At 42.6% G+C, this 23,471-nt stretch overlaps 1 protein-coding gene across 6 annotated transcripts in view; it reads right to left on the reverse strand.

Annotated features, from left to right (window-relative positions):
• Nucleotides 1–23,471, reverse strand: part of LOC135901251 (oxysterol-binding protein-related protein 6-like) — a 159,775-nt gene that overhangs the window by 55,075 nt on the left and 81,229 nt on the right. For 5 of the 6 annotated variants that reach the window (XM_065430974.2, XM_065430977.1, XM_065430976.1 and 2 more), the window contains exons 4-6: nucleotides 21,431–21,484; nucleotides 21,239–21,352; nucleotides 19,596–19,755 (exon numbers count right to left, since the gene is read on the reverse strand). In XM_065430974.2, the coding sequence (XP_065287046.1) occupies nucleotides 19,596–19,755; nucleotides 21,239–21,352; nucleotides 21,431–21,484 (328 nt within the window). Of the gene's footprint in view, nucleotides 1–17,673; nucleotides 19,756–21,238; nucleotides 21,353–21,430; nucleotides 21,485–23,471 lie in introns of those variants that run through there. The other variant, XM_070531081.1, reaches the window with a different exon arrangement.

The following is a 23,471-nucleotide window of genomic DNA, read 5'->3' on the forward strand; positions in this document are numbered from 1 at the left end:
AAGTCACACTGTTACTAGACAAGTGTAAATACTTCCACATAAGGCTCTGGCTTTACTAGGCCGGAGTTTTGTGCACAGTTGGCATGGAACTTGCTTTATGAACAATGCTTTATGTTAGTTTCGTCTAAACCTACTTTTTAGGATGGGGTCCGTAAGAAGGCCTATCAAAAAAAAATATATACTTTTGATGCATATCGTAGGGACACTATACACCAGGAGTGTTCAAATGGAAAGAGCACATTTTGCAACAAACATTCTTCCGTACACCCTCTCCCACTACTGTACAGAACCTATGAAGTTTCTACACCTATTGAGCAGCTCAAGAATGCTAAGGACCGTGACTTAATTAACATTTTTGCTATCAATAATAACACAACTGCCAATGAAAAAGAATCATGGCACCTGATTTAGCCCACACCATGCCCACACCTCTTGGAGAACTAATAAAGAAAGTTCAGAAAGAACACCTTGATTAAGTGTTTTTCTTTGGTTTCCACTTACTACTGCATGAGCCATATACAATATATATATATATATATATATATATATATATATATATATATCACACAATCATGTCACAAATGATTCAGTTGTCTAGACTACAAAGACATCTTGTGCACTGATATGTACATTTGCTTGCATATCTTTAGTGTAGCCAATTTTCTTTTTAACAAGGTTTAATGAAATGCTGATTTGCACTTCCGAGTAGTGAGCTTCGAAGCACCAAAAAATTATTACACAATTTTCACAAAGCAGCTTATCTTCCAACAATGTTATCATAACTGCTCGTTTTATTCGTTGCTATGAACATGTCTAGCTTTGCCTTAACTTTGGTATTCCATCAGGTTGGAGAAGGAATAATTCAGTCTTAGATAATAAAAGAAAAATGAGAATGTACAAAGTAACACCCAAGTACTTACACAGACACAAACTGAAAGAAAACCATGGTTTTTAACCTCAACAGCAAAGCGGAAACTGCTTTCACATGAACAACGATAGCACTGTATCAATGTGAGATTGTTTTAAAAATGAAACAGACAATCGCAACTTTATTTACATTGGTTGCTACACACGTTAACACATGCAACATAATATAAGCCAAAACAGCACCACTCCAAAAAAAACTGATGCTCCCAAATTTTTTCAAGGACATGAAGACCTATAATCTGAGTAAAACTGAAATTTGAAGTGCATAAATCCTGCTCTCAAATGAACATTTTAAATTCTGCCAACAAAATATTAGGCCTTTTCTTTTTTAGTATATCAGACGTAATGCTCTGCCCCCCCCCCCCCACCCCCACCCACCCCCATAACAGACTAACCCCTTCCATGTTTCACAGAAGCTAAGATTGTCAGCCTGGTCCTGCCAAGAATTGCGACCAAGTAGGGCTCATCCTATAAGTTTCACACACTGATCATAGATGGTAGCATCATACTGTGTCAGCTAGGGTGCCTCGATGCGCGCGCCCTCTCGGAGGGTGGAGTCATTCTGTGAACGGGTCAGTGCCGCCTTCCGACCGCCGGCCACCATTGCGCTCCCCACATTTCGTTACGGTCGGTCGAGAAAGACACGTGCACGGCGTTTTCTGGTCCCAAATGCCCAGGTGTTGCGTGCCCCAGTGCATGAACCACTCACGGAATGACTGCAAGAAGGACTGACTTCAGTTGAGTGCAGCATTTTGCACCATATTGGTAGCTTTTTTGTGAAAGGAATGTGGAAAAAAAACTAAAAACTGCGAGCAGTGCAGGGCTGCAATGCTGGGCTTGACAAGCCATGAGCATGCATATTTAACTGCACAAAAAGAGTATGTTCATGATGGTAAGAACTTATGTTATCCGAGCGATGAAGTTGTGAGCTTGCTCACATCCTATGAAGAGCACTTTAAAAGAATCACATCCTGGACTGAGAACCTGTTCACTCTGACGTCTCCTCTAAAAGCTGTCACAGAATATTTAATCAAGAGGGCTCAGTGCAGTCTGGAGGTATGCCAGCGACACAACGACTCTCTGGAACACATGCTGATATCAAGTTATGCAAGACTAAGACTACGCATTCACCTGCGCCAGCTCGAAGCTGCGAGAATTAGTGGGCATGGAAGCAAGACATGCGCTGCAGTTAATTTGTAGTGAGTTGTAGCACTTGTTGCTTTTGAAATCTTTAAAGTTCCCGACCAAATAAACAAGCTATCACATCAAAAATTGCTATCTATTGAATGCACTTTTTCTCAGTATTGAGAAGCCGTGTGGCCTCTTTATTTTAGCAGCATCAGTGACTGGTTTATAGCAATTACCAGTTGACAATATATTCGCGCAGAAAATATGCTAAACAGTCGCTACGTGAGAGTCGTGATTTAGTGCTATATAAGCCACATGTATGGCACCAAATAATCTAGTATGCGTTCAATATTTTGTTTACCCTCATCTGCATATTTACAGTAAGGTAAAAGAATTCAAAACAAAATTAAGAATAACTATGGAAGCACTGCTAAACAGCATATGGCCACAAAATAAGACGTTCAATGAAAGCGCATGCTATATACTCAAGCTGAACAAAAAAATGCACCAGAAATGCTTCATTTCGTAGTATTAGTGTGTAATATCCTACAGAACAAATATAAATTACGTTTCGAACTACAATGAAGCAATAAAAGCGGCCCGGATGTATAGGCTCCGTAGCTATCGCGCTCGACTGCTGATCCTGAGGGCGTGGGACTCTATAGAGGTTAAATGCATGGTGCTGTATACTAGTTCGGTATCGGTGCATGTTAATAAAACCTAAGGTGGTCGAAATTTCCGATGCCCTCTACCATGGATCCATCACACCCGATGCTATGAAATCACAATGAAAGGCCGTGGATGTGATCATGGTTTACATATGCGACGTTAAAAAATTCGGAAATGTCAGCACAGGTAACACAGACACAAATGAAAAGCTGCCACATTCACTGCAGTTTCCGTGACCCCGAAACAACCATTCAACATTGGTAGAACATCACTTACTCACGGCCTCGTTTCAACCGCAGACCGGTTGAAACGAGGATCAAACCGGTTATTTGACTGTTACGATCATTGCTTTCTACTCAGCGTTGCAGCATTCAGCCGTAAATGGGCTAACTGATGACTGATTTGAAAACAAGATTTGAAAGTAGGGTGTGCGATGACAATTATTCTTTTGTCCCGTGGCGGCACGCGGTTTGTTAAACAAATTCGGATTTCAGCTTGCAGCCAAACAGTCTTTACGCTTTGGTTAATGGCACGAGACTCACACACAGACACAGCGAAAGACGGCGGGACTCGTGCGTGCGTATGTTTCGTGCCTTTAAGCAAGGTGAACAGTCACCAGCTAGCCCAACAAGACGTTCTTTTTAAGGCCTGCGCCGCTGGCGTGGACGGCAGTTTTCTGCTGCCAGCAAGTCCAGTTGGAAATTCCGCCTTAAAAATAAAAATGACAGAATATTAAATTGATACCTTCACACTGATGATGCGAAAATTTTGTGTTCTCGACATATCATTAAGCAGCACACGCTATCATAGCGAACTGTACATGCAGTTGCGCGACGCCCGTTGACTGCCTACGGAGCGGGCATCATAATGGCGGACGCCGTAGCAGACGACGCGGTTGTCTTCACCCTGCACGGCGCTGGAGGGAGGGCAGCGCGCGCATCGAGGCACCCTAGTGTCAGCAGTGTAAACACGGAGAAAATTTTGGTGGTATGCCACTGCTTTCTTTTGAGCCTTCAAACATGCCAATGCAGATGAGTGAAACACATGTGCCAAGCACATGAAAAAGTGAAGCTATTGTAACGAGAAATAACATCACGAGACACCATGGCTATATGCATCAGTAGTTCTAGAAATGATGTACAGCTTGCTCTTTATCTGCAGTTTTGTCCTTCCATTGAAGATCAGGATGACAATGTTGCAAACACAAGAGAAGATAGACAGACATTTTTCCCTACTCCCTCTCCTGCCGACTCGCAACCTACATGCGCTACCGATTTGCTAACACAGTCGAACCCGGATATATCGAACCCACACATAACGAATTATTGTCTAGAACGAACAGCTGTAAAACACCCTCAAAATATTTTGTATAATATTGTTATTTTATGTATCGAATTGCCCATACATATAGCATATCAAACTTTTTTTGTAATCCCCTTCGGATTCGATATATCCGGGTTCGACTGTATGTACTCACCATGCCTCACATTTCTGTAGCCTTTCTGAAAAAGGCGTTTCATGTCAGTTGGCCTGATCATACACCAGAGCACTTTCATGCACTGTTAATAACTAAATGATTGATCTATTGGACTATGAGTGAAAAAAAAACCGCTTATGTAACAACACAGATTTTGAAACCAAGGACTGTGTCTTACCACAAAAGCATTCTCTGATTTCTTTTTCAAGGAAACTTATTAATTTTGGTATGTTCTCTTGTTCCAAGAGGTTCTGCAGAAACCCAACTGGCACATATATTGTAGTATTAAAGATTGCCGTCTGTACTTAGCAGTCCTCCCAAATATATTAGTTATGAATAGTTCCTTTTTAACCTTAGGATGCTTCCCCTCATATGTGACAAGAGTACACTGACTTAGGCCGCTATCGTGTAGCAATGTCTTTTTCGATGCTAATGCCTTTTCTTGTCTTTCGCTATTCATAACTGGTTAGGGCTATTCGTAACTGGTTAGAGCGACACTCCACCCATGTTATCAATAGGATCAGCTGGTGGCCGAGTGGTGGATGATAAGACTGGCATAGAATTAAATGGAAGGCATCGCTACAAAAGCGTGGTCTTGGAAACACACCCTTGAGCCAAAACCATGGCAAGTTAGCTATCTTTCTTGTATCTGCTTCATAAGTTTCGGGCTGTTTACATAAACTTCGAACAAACACTTCTATATATGAAAGGCTTGTGTGTTTTAAGGAGCACTTGAGCTGGCAACGAAAAATTCTACTCAAGTAGGCAATATGTGGCATGAACGCTTGCTTACTTGGCAAAGCTGTATGTCTGTATGGAACAGCAAAATCCACACTGCGAAGGGAAAGAATACTGATACAAAGATGCAACAAAGAGTAAAAATGCCAGGCTGATGTTGATTGCGCCTTTTAAAAAGGAAGGTTGCTGCCTAACAAGGTAAACCACTACATGCTGACCTGTGTTGACCTAAATGCTAACTGTGAGGAGAACTGACATTTCTGGAACATTTATACAAAATAGATGGAGCATGCCTTTAATTTTCCAGAAATTGCCCCTCCCCTGAAAAGTGGACGAGCACATTTGTACCACAGAGGAAAACACACTGCTCTACAATGAAGAGCCAAGATGGTCATCACATTCATTCACACTATGAACAATCCTCATTCATTGCAGTTTAGAGACAGCAAGGGATGCACTGTCGCAAAGCTCTGTGAAGCATGCAAGTACACACTCACTATGAAACTGTAGAAAACAGAATAAATGCTGACCCGTGTGGGGACATCTTCGACCCCTGTCTCCAGTTCATGTGTGTCTCGCGCGATCGCGGAGAACACGCCATTGCAGCCGTATATTGAATAGCGTACATTCCCCACGGCCACTTGCTCCAGCGCCACGTGCAGCTGGCTACTTTTATGTGCTGCTCACATTAGGCCATCTGCTGCACATACAAACAGTGCCTGAGGAGTGGGCCCCTCTCACCCTCTCTTGAGCATCTCTCTCCTTCAGCATCCGAGGTGCGTGGGCGCCTTCACCCGCCAGATTCACCTTCGGTGCTCTTGGCTGGCAGATGTGCGGACCTACTTGGTCCCTTGCACCTCTGAGCAAGGCGGCCAACTTTTGTGCGGCGAACCTAGCTCAGGAGAGTCTATGTGGCTGAGCGGACTTCCAGGGAGCTTTTGCCCATAGTCCGAGACTGCCACCACTGTGCCGTTACCCTTGTATTGTACACTCCTTTTATACATAACAGGGAATAAACCCCTTTTTGTTTGTACCACAGCTGGCATTACCTCTACGCCTTGCCAGCAAGTCGGTGAACCAACCGCGGTGCCTCTTAGTGTGTGTTGTGGAGTGGAGACAGGTTACACGTTTTCTTAGGCCTTAGCTAGCTGGTGCCGGGCATGTTAGCCCATAGCCCCACACGCGTTACCTAGAGATCTGCAAGCTCCTGAAAATATAACTGCGATAGATGCTCATTTATCACCTAACATAAAGATAAGAAGCAAGCTTTTACACCTTCAGTATTAGAACTCATTGAGTGAAGAAATGCTGGAGGAGTTCTTGGTTTTCTTCAATGTACACTCCATTGACCACAAAGTTCTCTGGCAATAAAACACCAAACCAGGCACGAATTTTCTTCAAAACCTCCTTCATGTGGAAACAAGTAGGAGCATGCACAGTGACAGGAAAAAGCTCCAAGAAGATTCATTTTGTGCGAAGACACTGAGGTAGTCCTTATTTAACCCCATGTTTCAATGTATTTTACACACTGTACAGGCTTCCCTAAATTGTGCAGACAAGCGTCAATAAAGCTCAATGCATTGGCAATGTACTATCACCATACCCACATTTTCAACAAATCTTTTAGCCACAGATGAAAGTCAGGCAATCTGAACCTAAGAACCTAGGGAGGAAAAGCAACATTACTGCATCATACTTTCCCAGCAGCCAGTAATCTCCTTAGCACATTTTGCTCAGTCATGCTCTTTATCACATCACTGCAATGTGGCAGCATGTGATGAATTCAGTCACAAGATGTTTGCCAACACACAAATATTCTCTGATTCGGACTGTAGGTACACAGATCTAATACATAGACAGCTGGTCAACCACAAGGACTGTCCCTTCCGATAACCTAAGATCAGCTAAGAATGTGCATCTTTCCTGTGTCAACTGCCATTAATGATTGGCAGATAGTACTGACAGTGCAGAGGGGCAACAGCCAATGTGACTGCCTTCATAAAGCTTCTATTTCCCAAAGTCAACCTACTTTCAAGGTCTATGCTACCACAGATGGGATGTCAGCAAATGAAAGTTTCAAACTGACGAGTCCCCTTTGCTATTAGACTTAGAAGCCAAATGCCACTCAGAGAGACGTTGCCACAAAATCGTGTATAGCAGTAATATTTTAATATATCTGTGCACTGTATACCAAAACATCAAGCAATCAAGCAAACTGCACGTGAGTATGCGTATGTGTATGTGCGTTTGTGCTTCTTTTTTCTAGTCGGAAAGGCAGAAAATAGAGAACATGAAAGGGGTAAAAAGAATGCTTTAAAGTCCTTATTGACTGCACGCTTGCCTAAGTCTTGCTTTGCATAAAAAACACGATACTTACTGCACACATAACCTATGTTACACATCAGCACACTATGTGAATGCTGAATTTTTTTTAAAAAGCAAGCATTTTAAGATGGTAAATATCAGAAACAAAACAATCAACCCAAGCTCAAAGATGGTCGAGGGCAGCTGTCATCTCTCAAGATTTTGCAAGTACTACCTGTAAAACTAGCGCAAAATATAGCAAGAAGGCTCCTATAACATTGTCAAACATATTTTTTCTTTGACCATAGGTATATCTACTGGGAGGGGGGGAGAAGGCACTTGTTCCCCCATTTTCAAAAGTGGGGGTGGGCAAAGTACATCATTTGCCCCCCCCCCCCCCCCACCCTTTAGAAAGTGGGCACTTTCAACTGCAAGCTGGAAAGTACAACAAAACTACAGCTGTCTCTCTTATAAAGTGACCACATAAGTAATACTTTACTACGCATCCCCAGCTTGGACAGCGAGGATTGTATTTTGTGGCTTCTTGGGACGCCCTGTAACTTACGACGCACGGAATTGACCATACACACCCAAGTTACGGGGAATGCCTGGCGCTGGGCAGCTCCCGTCCTAACAAATGTCAGCTTGCGCAACTTGCATCATGCCCAGTTTTTTGGGACCACTGTTTCGTACTCGAAAACACAATCAGCTTGGTACGTTTAACCTGCTGGCGAGGCGTAGATCCGAATAAAGTATTATAATCAGCTGTGGCCAACGACTGGTGTGCCTTAGGGCATGAAATTGTGGGATTATCAAATGCTGGAACAATTTAATCTCTGTCTAGAGATAGCCTAGGTTAGGATAGCCTAGGATAGCCTGGGTTGCAGTCTCAGTATCTTATCATCATCAAGCTAATCAAACCTCTTACAGGTATTACTGTCAAATTTCATAGTGTCATCACAACTTATCATAGATACGCTCGTGCAGATTACCTTAGTCGAACATGCAAAGCAATTTCAGTACAAATAGAACACTGACTTTAATTTTTTCTACAGGCATATCTCATTTCTGACATTTCATTTCATTTTCGGGCTGTTTCCAGATGAGAGCTATGCTATTACTTGCTTCTTGGCAGGAGCAAAAATAGCAGATACTTCGTATTTTGAAAAAATTAGGGCAACTTTTGGTGATGTGTATCGAAAATACGCAAGGTGTAGGTTGCTTATGTGCTCAGAAAACAGTTAGTGAACAGTGGCTTTCTCCCAATTCTTATGCCTTATACACAGCATTTAGTTGTTTTCCCCTGGTATTGTCAGTAAAATATGTGGGACACAGTGTTTATATTTATTAGAAGTACGAAGCAATGTAGTGAGTGACAAGCGATATATGTTTGTTCTGTGTAGGTCCATTACAGCTTCTGCAGAAAGTTGCTCATTAAAGTGTTCCAGAGTGTCATATTACCGCTAATCTAAATGTTTCCCAGACTCCTAAAACAACAGCACAAAATACGCTTGACATTCTGTGAAAATAGAGAGAATTTTAAATGCAATGCATTGTAAAACTTTCACTTTCCTGCTTTAAATGCAAGTGTTCCAGATTATTACTAAACCCTCACTTTCGCATGTGTTTTCATGCATCATGCGAGATTCGTAGTTTGTTTCTCCGGTGTCCACAGTCAGCTAAACAAGGCATCTTGTTTATATCAGGGGAAAATTAGGGGCATGGTATGGTCAATGTGTAGGCAATGTTTTGGGTGGCTTAAATGCGCATTTTCTAGAATAATAGATATGCAAGTGGTCCATAGCATTATTAGTCTGTATAAGGCTGACATAATTACAACTACAGCTGAGGTCAAATTTTGCAAACATAAGGGGAACACTACGCTAGGTTTATATGCGATGGTAAATGCACGGTGATCAAATGCAGCATTAATAAAATTGTAAGCAAGTGTTTGGAAATATCACGCTACTGGTATTAGCTAGATTTTCCAGTGTCCCAAGAGAACTTTGCATTTCAGTTATCTTATACTTTCAAGGGATAGACAGCATTTTAAGTGCAATATGTTGCAGAGTGTTAACAATTCTGGTTTATTTAAAGCATTAAGAGTAATTATTGAACCCTCGCCTTTCTCTTTTTACATTTTTATGCATGATATATTAGTTTTGCCTGGTGCCCTCACTGAAATGATGGAGGCAGATTCATTATGTTTGATGACTGTAATGACAAATTAACGAGTAGGTGTAGTATAGGTGAAGCTCAAAATACATGGGTAATTGGGGCCTTCAAAATAAATTACATATGCAAGCACTCTAAAGGGTTATGAGCATGCTTAACAAGCGCAAGAGAATTGGGCTCGCTGCCCTGGCAGAACTATAAAAGCTACCAAGACCAAATTTAGCGAAATTGGTTGTACACTATGGAAAATTTGTGCAAAGTTAAATGCGGTTGGATCAAACACAGCCTTTAAAAAAAAAATCTTGAAGTGTTAGAGCGTGTGATATGGCCGCTATTAGATATGCTTCCCAGTGTTCCGGCATAGCTGTAGGTTACAGCAGGTTTATATTTTGTGGAAAGTGGACATGGGGACATGGTAAGTTCAATGAGCGACAAAATTTTTATGTTGCAGGTTTAGTTAGAAGCATTGCAAATAATTCGTCATTTTTCTTTCCCTATTTTCAGGCATCATAACACCTTCCTACTGGGTTTCAGCGATGTCTTCGGCGAACTAAACAAGACATCTTGTTTACAATTGGCGAAAATAAAGGGCATGTTAAGGGCAATATGTAGGTAAACTTCAAAGACAGGGGACTAATTATGGCATTTGCAGTAAATTACGCATGCAAGCAATCTGGAGCTTTATGAATGCGTTTTGTGAACAGAGAATTTACCCCGTTGCCCTGGGAAAACTGTGAAATCAACCGATATCAAATCTGGCAGAAATTGAATTGGGAGGGGGGGAGGGGGGGAAGGACACCATGGTAAATGTTATGGCGAAGTAACATGTGTATTGATGAATTACTGGCTTTTTAAAAATTCCCAACAAGAAGTGCTCTAAAGCATGACTTGCGGGAAATGGAACTGTGTGTGTGTGTGTGTGTGTGTGTGTGTGTGTCTGTGTGTGTGTGCGTGCGTGTGCGCGCGTGTGTTTGTGTATATATATATATATATATATATATATATATATATATATATATTGGCAACTTTTTAAAGTATGTGAAGTAGTTACAAGAAACTAAGACTAAGTTTTACTGCAATTATTTGAAAGAAACAGCTTCACTGGAAATCAAGTTGTAGTTCTCCCAAGGTCGCACACATCCATTGCCTGTTTTTCTTGCGAATATTCAAAGTTATTTATGTTGACCATACTTCGTTGCATATAACCTACATGCATTTATGCTGTAGACGTAAGCATCAAGTACAATTCTTTGCAGCAAATGTGCATTTTTTATGTGCGCTATACTGGTGTTGCTGGGTGGGATTCGGGGCTTCTGTCAGGCACTGATTGCCTTTTGTCCCTGTATCATCCTGAGATTTTATATAGTTGCAAGAAATAAACGCAAATTTTAATAATTTTCTGGGCCCCAATGGTTCACCATGTGTGATTGATAAATAGGTCTATGTCTGTTAAATGTAACTGACAGACACATTTCAGGCTCTTTCACTTATTGTAATAGTAATTCGCTATTTGATTTTGTTTCACATGGAGGCATGCTTTAACTTCAAAAGCACTTTCAAATTCAGCTTCCAGAACAGTGAAGCTGCAGGAGAACAAGCAAAAAGCTAGAAGTATCTGACACCATTACAACATCCTAAAATTAGTTATAGGACAGCTAAAATCCTGCTGTTTGGACAGGAGTCGTACTGTGGAAAAATCCCTTCTAGGTATACCCCAACATGTGCAGTGGCCATATTTTGTAATGGACCATCTCATTTTCCTTTCTTCTTTTTCTTATCTTCATCATGCTCACTGACAGATCATGGCAATGGTGGTGCGGGTGCACATGAGCCAACGATGAAGGGTGGAAAGAATAGAAAAGTAAATGGATCAGATTTATAACCAATTTTATTTTAAGTTTTTATTTTTAAAAAGTGTACAATATCTCCTTAATTTTTTTTTATTCTGGCAAATCCTGAGCTTATATCCTGATTTTAAAAATATATTACGTATGTGGTTCACCTCTCATATTCATCAGAGGTATTAATGAAAAACACCATCACGAAAGAGGCCCTGCTTAACACATGTCGAAGGCTCAAACTTAATTATCTGAACAGATCATAGTGAAAAGAAATGAAAGCATGGAAGAATATGTTCAAGCATCAAGATTCAAATGCACAACACGAACTGATTTGATGAGTGCGACTTTTCTCTGGAGAGTAGAAAGCGGAAATTAGGGCTTACACGCTGGCGATATCGGTACAAACAGCTAGGACGAGTACAGCTAGGGCATGGTAGTTTTAAATGGTTAAAAAAGATTGTCCCAGACTAGCCTAACACAGTAAAAGCTGGCACGAAGAAAGAAACCAGCGTGCAGATGCACTTCTTGTCAGCTTCATTTCCACATCAAATTGCACTGACAGGACGGAAATCAAATAATGTGACATCAAGGAATGCCCTTTGCTACAATGTCCACTGGACGCTGCGCCACACAAAAGTAATTGCTAAAAGTGACTTATAACTAAGCACTCTTGACCCTTTCCATATCATACTCATCACAGCGAGTTTGTAATAATACAAGTAGAGAAAAGCCAAGCTTTGGCATAAGTTACATGTTTTAAAAGGTCATTGTTTTTTTTAATCATTACTTTTGCAATTGTTGAACAGTTGTGAGTAAGCTATGTGTTGCACTTGGTCGGCAAGGATAACAACTGCATAATAAAAATGGCTAGCAATTATAGTGCATCTTATTCCCTCGAAAAAGGTTGACTGAACAATGAAGGTCAATAAGATCAAATTTGAAGACCAGCGCATAAGTAAATATGAGTAAGCAGGACAAATGCTCCCTGTTTATTTGTCTTGTTTGTCCTGTCTGCTCATTACTTTGTCTTCACCTACAAATTTAGGCTCAGACTTCTCTGTACAGTATGAACCAACAAACCCAACTAGTCAGAAGGTAACTGAACAAAACAAGTAAACTTACAGTAGTGCCTTTTATGAAAAGAAAACTGCAAACTGCAAGAGCTCTCCACTACTAGTATAATGACGAAATAAAAGAAGTCCCTTTTGGTTACACAGACCATCTGTCTTGCAAGAAATGTTAAAGCAGGGCCTGACCCCAAAGCATGTACACCCTTTTGAAATAACATAAAAGGCCAGCAGGCAGTTACCAGTGCTGACTGGCTGCCTTTCATACTTTTGTGAAATACAGTGTGCAGCCGCCGTCAGACTAGCCCAAACAATGAAAACTATAGTTGCTAATGGACCTACAGTGGCCTAACTTTAACAAACATGGGAAGTAAAGAGCAAACATTGAATGCTTTAGAAGGAAGATTCATTAAGCGAGCACATTCAAGACACCCCAACCAGAAATTCCCAGCACCCTTCACAGGAGAAGCAAAAAGGTACTTAAGGCACATCCAAGTTAAGCATGACAGTGACTTTACATGCCAAGACAGATGCCAAAGTAAGACACTGTTGATTTCAGTTATTGGTGAATCTTTTAATGTGCCGACGTATCAGTACTAGACAGCATTTTTACATACTAGAATCAGCAGATCAGAATGCATTAGGAAACAGTAGTACAGCAGAACTTTTAAAAGCATACGTAATCACTGCAGCACCGCAGTGAGGCCACTATATAGATTTCCCCAGCTAACGCTAGCCAAGCTGTTCAATTAAAAAAAAAAGATTAAGAAAACACGGTGCAAGATCTTAAGGCCTACGGTGATCCGCCTTCACCCCTCCGACGATCAAACACCATATGTTTTATCGTACCGTGTTTTTAAATCTTTTTTTGTTGTTGTTGAACAGCTTGGATAACGTTAGCTGGGACACACGGTATATCTACACCTTTCACAATACATCTGCAACTTCTATAACAAAAAAAAGGAAAACAAAAGACCAAGGTAGGTGCCACTAAAGCCCCTCTATCCACGCGCCACCACCGCTTTCTTAAGTAGCGACAACCTTTGCTGTACGCCGCCTTTCCCCCTCACACCAAATCCGCTTCCGGCATTTCCGGTTTCAAAATTTCCGGTTCCGGCGTTTCCGCTTCCTGGAGTTGCGCTGCGGGAATTTCCGCTTTGACTGCTGTTAGACGATGGTGAGACGCCCGCGCGTGTTTAGCAGAACTGTGGCAGTGACCATAAGAAGAATGCAAAGGGGACAAGCTGTTTCCGCTGAAGTAGTAGTTTGCGGTCGCTGTTTTCCAAATGCACAAAAAACGGCAGTGGTCTCCAAGCACCCACTCACTACATTCCATTGTACATTGGCTCTCGTGGCACAACCCGTCGCAGGTTGACGCGAAGCAGCGAACACGATCAGATCGCTGATTACAATAGGCGGTGGTTCTCGGATGGAATAGCATTCACAGTTTAAACCGCAGCTAGTGCAATTAAAGCCTCTCCATCGACGCGAAAGTTAACGCTAAAAAACAGCGTCACTTCCACTCGGAACAGGAAGCTGCAGCTACACAAGTTCCGCTTTACGCCGGAAGCTAAGGCAGTGAGTGGGAGAGGAGCGTGGAGGAGGAGGGTAGGTTGGTGGTACTTAACCTGGTTGGCGGAAACATGTATGGAGGGGCTTTAGGTGCCGCTTGTGTCAAATGTACTGTATACTGTACATTTCCTTAAATGTAGGCTAAATTCTCTGATATGCTGAACAACCTGAGGGCTTTGACTTAGTTCCTGCAGATTCAGTAAACTTCTGTTAAGATGAACATTTCATAAGATAAACACATTTTCATGGATCTCCATGTTCACTTTCAAGGAGTCTACTATGCAGCACAGTTGAACCTCGATAATTCGAACTCGAAGGGGTTAGAAAACTTGTTCGAGTTAAAGGAAGCTTACAGAACGGTGGACTTATGGGCAGCGCTGCGTTGGGCGGAACATGTAACACGAGTAACGAGTTCTTAAAGAGTGGCTTCACAGCAGCGTGGCATGTGCTACTGTGAAGCCGCACCTCAAGGTAAAATTCACATGTAACCTGCACCCCGACTTACCTGCTAAATGTTTTTGAATATTTGGTTCAGGTTAGGTTATATGTGTAAAACTAGGGTACTTGCAACGGGAGACAGGAGTAGCAGCCAGTGCGTAGTCGCACTGTTGAGTCAGAAGCCCTGTCACGCGAGTTGGCGCGCTGTTGAGCACAGCCAGCAGTGCGGCATGTTTATATTAACCGCCGCAAACGCTTATGTATTCGAACTACCGCGTGTTGTCGTACGCTGAAATGCAGTTGACTTCCGTTAGTTATACCCTGACAGAACCGATAAAATTGATAGAATTATCCGGCTGGTCGCATACAGATGCAGAAGAAACGCCAAAACCCACCACTGATTCATTTGGCAGTAGTTGCCCAATTCTAACATGCCCCCAAATCAAATGCACACCCGTCTTATATGCGTTCAAAGTAGAAGACTAACGTAGAAGTGATATTAAATCTCCTAAAGAAAGTAGAAATCTAACGGGCACCACATGTTTAGCAAGAAAAATGGGCAAAGATCTAATATGTGTTGCACCAAGGGCGGGCATTTTTCTCAAGTCAGCTTCGCCGCACGGTTATTTTTGAAGTCAGCTTCACCTCAATAAAGCAATGTTATGCGGTACAGCACTCAAACGCCGCGAACACGGTTTTGGTTTCGTGTTTGATTGCACTGGGCAGGCAATTTCCGGCCCAATTTTCTTGGGGGGGGGGGGGGGGGGCAGGTAGTCGTGCGCGTTAGAATCCGGTAAATACCGTAATCAAACATTGTGAGCTATCGTTATTGATTGAAAATCTTGCTTTGGAAGGCCAAAAATGTACGTTTTCGACGAGAGATTACGTGTGTTAAACGCATTCACCGTTTCTTAAGCTCCACTGAGAATGCTGCCGCTCAAGGAATGGCGATTGGCGTCACCGTAGGGGGAAGGTGCATGCATGCTGACTGGTCAAGTTCGAGTTATCCAGCGAAGGCCAATTTCAGGAACGAAATACAGTTAAACATTGATACACAGAAAAGGGCCGCAGAATTTTCCGAATTATCGGGCAATCGCAAAAAAAAAGCAAATTAAAACCTAAAAATCCTAAAAAACCTAAAAGTTATAAATTATGGGGTTTTGCATGCCAAAACAACAATCTGAATATGAGGCACGCCGTAGTGGGGGACTCCGGAAATTTCGACCACCTAGGGTTCTTTAACGCACACATAAATACTAAGTAGACGGGTGTTTTCACATTTCGCCCCCATCGAAACGCGGCCGCCGTGGCCAGGATTCGATCCCGCGACCTCCCCATGCTTGGCAGCCCAACATCATAGCTACTAAGCTCGCAAAAAGCAAAATTGAATGAGAAAACAATGCATTTTGATAAATTTGTGAGTCTGCAACGAATGATACGGCTTCAATCCACGTACGTCGACAATATCCTCACATCGGCGGTACGACTTAAGCGAAGCCAGCCACGCTTTGGCGTGCACTCCGCCCCCGCGGTTGATAGCGTCGCCCGCACTGGGACGACACTATCAGGAAAAGCGTCGGCAGCGTGGAGCGATAGCTTCGGCTGCCTCTCGCTCCAATGGGTCACCGAAACTCGAAATTACGCTATCTCCAATACTAAACGCTCAGGAAGACAGCTCACATGTTGCCACGCCGTCTCGGCACACCCACTCTTTGCACATACGGCAGATAACCTCTAAAGCAGGGTGCGCGGCTGCGTATGCGTTCAGCCGCGCTTACGGCCACGCGCAGCCACGGCCGAGACACGCACCAACTTAGCCCCCGCCCCCATCGCGCGAGCTCGATCGCGTTACCGTGAGCTCGCTCCCCTCCCTCTCTTTCCCTTTGCTCGCGCGGGAAGGCGTCATTCGTGAAGCCACCATGGGCTCACCCTGCACACTTTCACTCGCACCTCAAGCACACAGTGCGCGGGGCGCGATAGGATCTTATCGCACTTGGACTTCATACGGAACAGGATGCGGCTCCACTTCGGCGATCGCTCTTGTGGCGCGGCGCGCGATTTGAGAGGTGCGTTAGCAAGCAGCATTTGTAAGTCAATCATTTGACCATTTGCGTCCGCAGAAGTTTCCATTTATTGTCTCGGCATTCCTTTGCGGTGGCAGTGAAATTTATTTAAATTGAAATCGCATACAAAAACTTCATTATATTGAAGTTTTAAGTACATGGTGTTCTATGGACAAGAGGTTATAAAAAGTTAAATTGCGGTTATATCCAGGTTATTTGTTATATCGAGAATTTCGTTATGCTGAAGTTCGTTATATCGAGGTTTAACTGTAACAAAAGTTTGAGCCCACAGAAATGCATAGGTAGCAGCCAGGACCTTCGGTTGGGATCGAATTAACAAAAAAAATTAATTAACCAGAGTCAAATTAGTGGAAGTCTACACATATTTTGACAGGACAGTGTCAGTTCAAGTAAACCAGAAGTTTGAATTGAGCGGGTCTGAATTAACGAGACTCCACTGTACTATGTGCATGCACCCAAGACCAGTGCTGTGTCTGCACTGTGTAGCAGAGTTCCTATGGTGTAGAAATTCTACAAGGTTCCACAGTTCAAAAAGGACACTACTTACTTAGTAGAGCTTCAGAGTGCCAGCAGTCATGCGGCAACAGGAGCCCTACCACATAGCTCAGCTACAGCTCTGGTCATCTGGTCATAAACGCAGTGACCAATAAACTGTGGACAAAGGTTCGATGCATGCTTATGAATGAAGTCACCAGATTGTACTGAAGAGGCAATAAATGAATCATATCAACAGCACTTGGCACCTGGGAAAAATTTTGATTTGCATTAACACACGATTCACATCACATGCCAAGAATGTCCAGATGGGATGACAACATATACCCTTAACTATATGTCTGCGAACACAAGATGTCCTACCTGTGTCACTGAACAAGCTAACGTAGGCAGGTGAGCAAAAGAGTCTCGTTCACATAACTTCAGTCACCAGAGTGGCACACAATGCACACCTGTCATTTCACGTGCACAAGTATCAATTTACCAGTGACCCACAAAATATTTTCAGTAACAAACGAGCCAGAAAAAGGCCTCAACTTCAATCCTCAAACTTAATTTTTGTCCTAACAAATAACTGCATTCATGAGACTTCGTGCACCTCGAGCTTCCACTAATGTGTACTTTCTTTACATGCACAGGCTCCTTTCCTGGCTGCCATGCTTACCATAGAAGCTGTGTACATGATACTTTTGGCCATGTTCTTTCTCCCTAATGATTTAGTAGTGTATGCAAACACAATAGAAACAAGTAGGAACCAGTTTTTGAAAAGAAAAACAAGGTAAGTGGATAATTTATTTCACGGATGGAGGTGAGTAAAAAAGAATGTTACACAGGACTATAATGTGTGCACAGCAGACATAGGTAGCTTAAGATAACATTTCCCCAGAGTGTTCACTGCTTTGATTAGCAGTTTGGCAACTTCCAAATTCACTGAGCTGAAACTTCGGAATTTCACTGGATGAATGCTGCAGGTTAACATAGAAGCTACTATCAGAATGCAACAACAGAAATGTTTGTAGAGTGTCTCTAAGCTCTGAACCAGTTTGTTCGGGCAATGCAGTGCAGTACTGTGTAGAACTCTGGCCAGATTGCTGGCTCTCTGCCACCATGCCACTATGTGACAACCCAGAAATATGACCAGCAGCATCCGGAACTGCAGGAAGTGCCACATCTGAAATTACTGGCACAGGATGAACACCTTCTATAGAATCATCACTTGATTTTACAGTAGCTAAAAGCCAGTCTAAACCCAACTCTGCCTGCTTGCAACAAGACCCTTTATTCAGCGCCCCTATACTGCCATCAACACAAGGCCAAGTCCTAGGCTGCGCTAGCTCATGAAACCACCTTGACTCAAAAGAGGAGGCGAGGTCCTGTACAGCTGTATCACTGTCTTGGATTGTCCGGAATGATAAATGAGGCACAGTCTGCTGATTGTCTCCATATTTAGGACAAGTGTAGTTAAAGCTAAGGGATTCCACGTTGGTTGAAGTATATTTTTCCCTTTCAACACTAGATGTAGGATCATTACCTGTATGACTAGGAGGCAAAGTAAAGACTGGTGATGTCAACACAGATTCAGGAAGCTGACAATTAGGCAAATTTTCTGCTTTAACATCTGATGATGTGCCTTGTGGCTGTTCTAGGTCTGGCTCAAGATCACGCTGTATTCCACATCCAAAGTCAATCAAACACGGTCCACTATTGTCACATTGCTTCAAAGTTGCCAGCTGGTCAACACTTTCAGGATGTGTCAAGGCTGACTTGTCTCTAGACAATGTGTCCACAATAACTTGAGGAAGGGGTGCACTTCGTTTTATACGTCCTTTTAAAAGCATGCGTGGATGAGTGTGTCCCATAATTTTAACTCTTGCATTATGCTCTGTTTCAATGGTCTCACCATCTGAGTCAGTATTAACACCAACATCAGTTCCTTGCCTTAACGTCTGCAGGCCATTGAAGTTCCTGTGATGACGGGCAGCCAAAGAATTCAAACAGACAGTGGGCACCTCTCCTTCCCCCACACGTCTCTCACTTTCTCTCTTACTGGTAAAGTCAACCAGATTTGCTCCTTTGCATATGTGCTCATCAAATCCATGAGTAGGTAGCATCTCTTCAGATGATATGTTACATGTCAAAGAGTTGGTGTAGTTACTACCAAGTGCAGGATAAAATGTCACTACCAATGTGTTTGTGTCAATGCCACAAGTTGTGGCACCTCGCCCAGCACCGACACTTTCGACAACTTCATCTGCAGCAATTTTCAGCTCTGAGCCATTATGTGCATCAACAAACATCTTTGAAGCACTTTCACTTGTGCCTACAGCCAACAACCTCTCCTTTGATCCTTTACATACGACTTCAGCCAATAAATTTTCATCAGCATTCCTTACATCTTCAGCTGCTTCCTTCTTTAAAGTCACGAGATCTCTGGCATTCGTGCTTGTTAAAGGAACATCTGATGGGACTGCAACGTTCACTTGTGGATTCTCACTGGCTGCACTCTCCTTTGCTGCCATCTTGGAGCACTTGCATGTGTTGAATCCCGGCGTGCCCAGGACTGAGCCAACAAGGCACACTTGGGTGCAAGTGCGTGCGCTCAGCATCAGCTCACGGTAGCAGTGGTGGCGACGGCAAGTTGGAGGTTCATTTAGGGGGCACTTGCAAAGGGTCAACGCACCTGATGGTCCATTGCCCGCTGGAACAGCGCCAGAATCCTCGGCAGCAGGAGAGGTCATCTTGGGTGCCTCCCGGCTACCAAAGGTAATTTCATGCTGTCGGTAGAGCCTGTGGTGCTGCAGCTGAGACACCCACAGCTGGAACTGTGCTTGATTTTTTACCTGCACACACAGCAGGAATCTATTAGACAACTTAGCGCTTAAAACTGACACTTTTACCCACTGTTATCCTGTGCTCTGTGAGACCTACAAAGATCTTGAAATGGAACAACACTTGTACTAGAACAGAAGCTCTAAAGATTGTTCACCTCGAAGCAACAGTGGTGGCCTAGAACGAATAATTGCTAATGCTGAAATATCATATGTAAGAAGAGTGCAAGATTTCTTTGTGTAACTACAAACCACACACCTATCCAGAACTCTGCTCCAACTATTACATGATAGTTTTCCCATTTTCATACTTCATAAGTGCCAAGAATCCAACAATCTTGTGACTGAGCTTCGTGAAGCCAACTTCCCAATGTCTTACAAAGAATGCACAGGAAAGGAAACACATGCACAGTAAAGGACAGAGGTACGTGAGAAAATAAACTGACAAGGAGATAAGGGAGGCAACAACACATGGCAGTTCAACAGCTCCATTTGCTACTGTGATATTCACGCAGACAGCCTCATCAAAGGAAACACAGCTGCCCCAGTGTGCATGTATCTGACCATTCAGGGCAGTCCACTGTACATTTTCTATGACGTTTGGCATAGCATGATGCGTTACCCATCGCCATAATGCACACCCTTAAAGGTTTGAGCACAGGGGAAGGGTAGTGTTCTTAGCCGAGTGCGCATCCCACTATGCTAAAATGCAACATTTTGCAAACATTATTATTTATTTACACAAATATTCACAAATTTATTACACAAATATTCAAGTGTGAAATATTGCTATTCATATAATCTAAATGAACCTAAACAAATATTTTATATATTAATGTTCATTACACTTAATCATCACATCAATCTCCAACTTTTCATTACTATTAGCTACATACAATGTCTCCCTTGGTTTCGAAGTGGAACTACATGCCACAAGCATGCATTTGTCAGTTGAACACTCATGAGCAAAAGTATATGTACAAGGGGCTTTGTAAAAAAGCATAATTGCTTCACTACCTACACATGCCACCTGTAATTAAGTTTTTGACATTACAAAACTATTGTTTGCCTACAACCGTTACTTCTACATTGTGATGCAGTAACTTCATTATCAAAAATCGCAGAAACTGACAGTTCTTATGCGAACATTACAAATATCAATTAATTTCAGTTCTGAGGCATTCAAAAGTTCATCACAGTGAAAGACTATAGTGACTACAGTGATGCAGTTATGAGAATTACCATGACAAAGATGCCTCAAAGAATTCTGCTACATTTCTTAGTAACCACAAGAAAATAAACTGGCACATGAGAAAATTGACCCATGAGCCTCACTGTTGACACTATGGCACCTTTATGCCAATACAACAATGGTCATGCAAAAAAGTGTCAGAAGTCTGCAAATTCCATATTTATATGATTTCTTATCATTCTTCAGCAACATGTGTAATGTTCCAAAGCAAAAAAAAAGCAGCAAAAGGGAATTCAAGCATACCTTTAGATGATAAATAAATTCCTCAGCGTCAATGTCAATTCGCCGCCCTTTGCTTTTTGTGGAAATTACAGAAAGCCCAAGGTCAACTGACCCATGATTTTTTCCTTTTGCCATCTGCAATTTGGAAAACCTATTAGTCCTCTATGACAGGCAAAACCTGAATAGAGTAACATTCAAACAGAGAATACTCACATCTGTTGAAGACTTTGCATATGTTAGGATCCCCTTCTCAAGACAAAAGAACCGCTGCAAGAGGGCACCAAACAGCTTTGTAGTGTGCACGCAAGCAAATGCTCAAAAAGGTTTGACCTATGAGTGGGATCAAAAGCAGAAGCTCAATGCTTCAAAAGTTGGCCCCAACAAACCTGCTAGGACCAGCTCCTAGCAGTGATGCAAAAAATGAGCACCAAAGAAACAATGTTTTACACAGCAAAACACAATCGGCAACACAGTGTTTATATAAGTGTAGATGTCAGCTGAAGTGAGGCACTGCCTGACTTGTACAAAGCACTGGCCATGAAAATAACTCAAGATAACAGATTCTAACAGCAGCAGTCAGATTGCTATGCAAGCAAAAGTCATTAGTACCATAAAACTCTGCATATAATGCCATCTTCAATATAATATGTGTACTCTTGTGGCCACAAAATGTAAAATATAAGAATAATAATAATAAGCAAAATAAGGGAAGTTTATACTTATATACAACTACTAGAAACAATTCATTCTGGTCACTTAATAATGGGGTGAACAAATATTCGAACCTTTCGAATAATGAATCGAATAGTCACTATTTGTAAATGCAGATATTTTTCGAATAATTTTTGAACATTTCAAAACTTCGACTGTGCCCAATCAGACATTAGAGCAAAAGTATGGTAAATTTTCACCCCCACAGCCATGGTATAGGCATAATACACGAGAACTTGTGCAGTGGAGCAGGCTGGCACCACTTAGGTAGCCATACCTTAAACGGTGTACAGCGATCATTCCCACTCTCCGAACAGCCCTGTACATGCAAATAAACTGGCTTGCTCTTAGAGCCCCTCACCAGGCCACATACAAATTTTGGTTATATGCTGGAAGTTGTTGCGTACTCTCTAGGGAGCGTTCTACTGCAAGACTTTCTGAAATTGGTTCATTAAAAGCTGAGATTGAAATATTTCAGTGGCACAAACCCATGATTTTAGGAGGCGAGTGTCATCGCCAACACAGACACTCTCTCCAATTGCCCCCGTCTAGCCTCGGCAAGCAAAATTCCTTCCCTGCATTCTCCCATACCAGAGCTGGAAGTGGATCGCACGATGCATACATCACAGGCCCGTCTACTTTCCTTTTTCTCGAGCTTTTTTGCTGTGCGGCGCACTTCTTCTGGCGTTATCGCGGGTGAGCTGTTGCATTTGTCTTGTTTTGCGCAGCCCACAATTTTGCGCGCTGTGCGCGATAACACCTGACTGGCAGTATAAGTCAGTGCTATACGAACGCTGAGGCAGACACACGCAGATCACAAAAAATTATTGCATGCTGGAACATGGTAGAAAATTACGTAGTTTCGTTGTCCACGCACGCAAGTGAACGATGTGGGAACAAGCAGACGAAACAGAGGTACATTTCTCTTGCTGCGGAGCAAAGTAAAACACACAGACATTTGGTTTGTGTTTTATTATTTCTCTAAAATTTATTTCATCTATTAGAGCAATAGCTTAGACAAATAACAGATGTTGCCTTGAATAATTAAAGTGTAAGGTGTCAGAGCTATGTCACAGCATATACATGTACCATGGCCGCTGGTTAAAAAAAAAAAGAAAGGTGCGGCGTGCCATGTCAGGAGGGCTGCAATGGGAGCGAGTGTCTCAGCCGTAGTTGCATTCTCAAGCCGCTTGGCTGGGCCATACAGTGCTAGCAGTCGGGGACGGGACATGTCGGTTTCCATGCGCGACATCGTTCAATGTGCGTTCCTTAGGCATTTTCTATGCCGATCCCACACAATAGTCCCCGACTGGTGGTGCGGAAGTGGAAGACAGCGTTTTCGGTGCACGCAGCAGGCCCCGCCTTTTCTTTTTATCCAGAGGCCGTGCATGTATGTAGGTGCACTTGCTGATATATATCATCCTCCCCGTCTTGGAGCATGGCGCCCACGAGGAGAAGGGCAAACGGAGCTTAGTTTGAAATTTCAGCTCTTTCTGTGGCGCACAACGATGTAATTCTTAGCACACACGATCTTGAGCATGCA

Source organism: Dermacentor albipictus, chromosome 1 (genome assembly GCF_038994185.2).
Source record: "Dermacentor albipictus isolate Rhodes 1998 colony chromosome 1, USDA_Dalb.pri_finalv2, whole genome shotgun sequence".
Lineage (NCBI taxonomy): Eukaryota > Metazoa > Arthropoda > Arachnida > Ixodida > Ixodidae > Dermacentor > Dermacentor albipictus.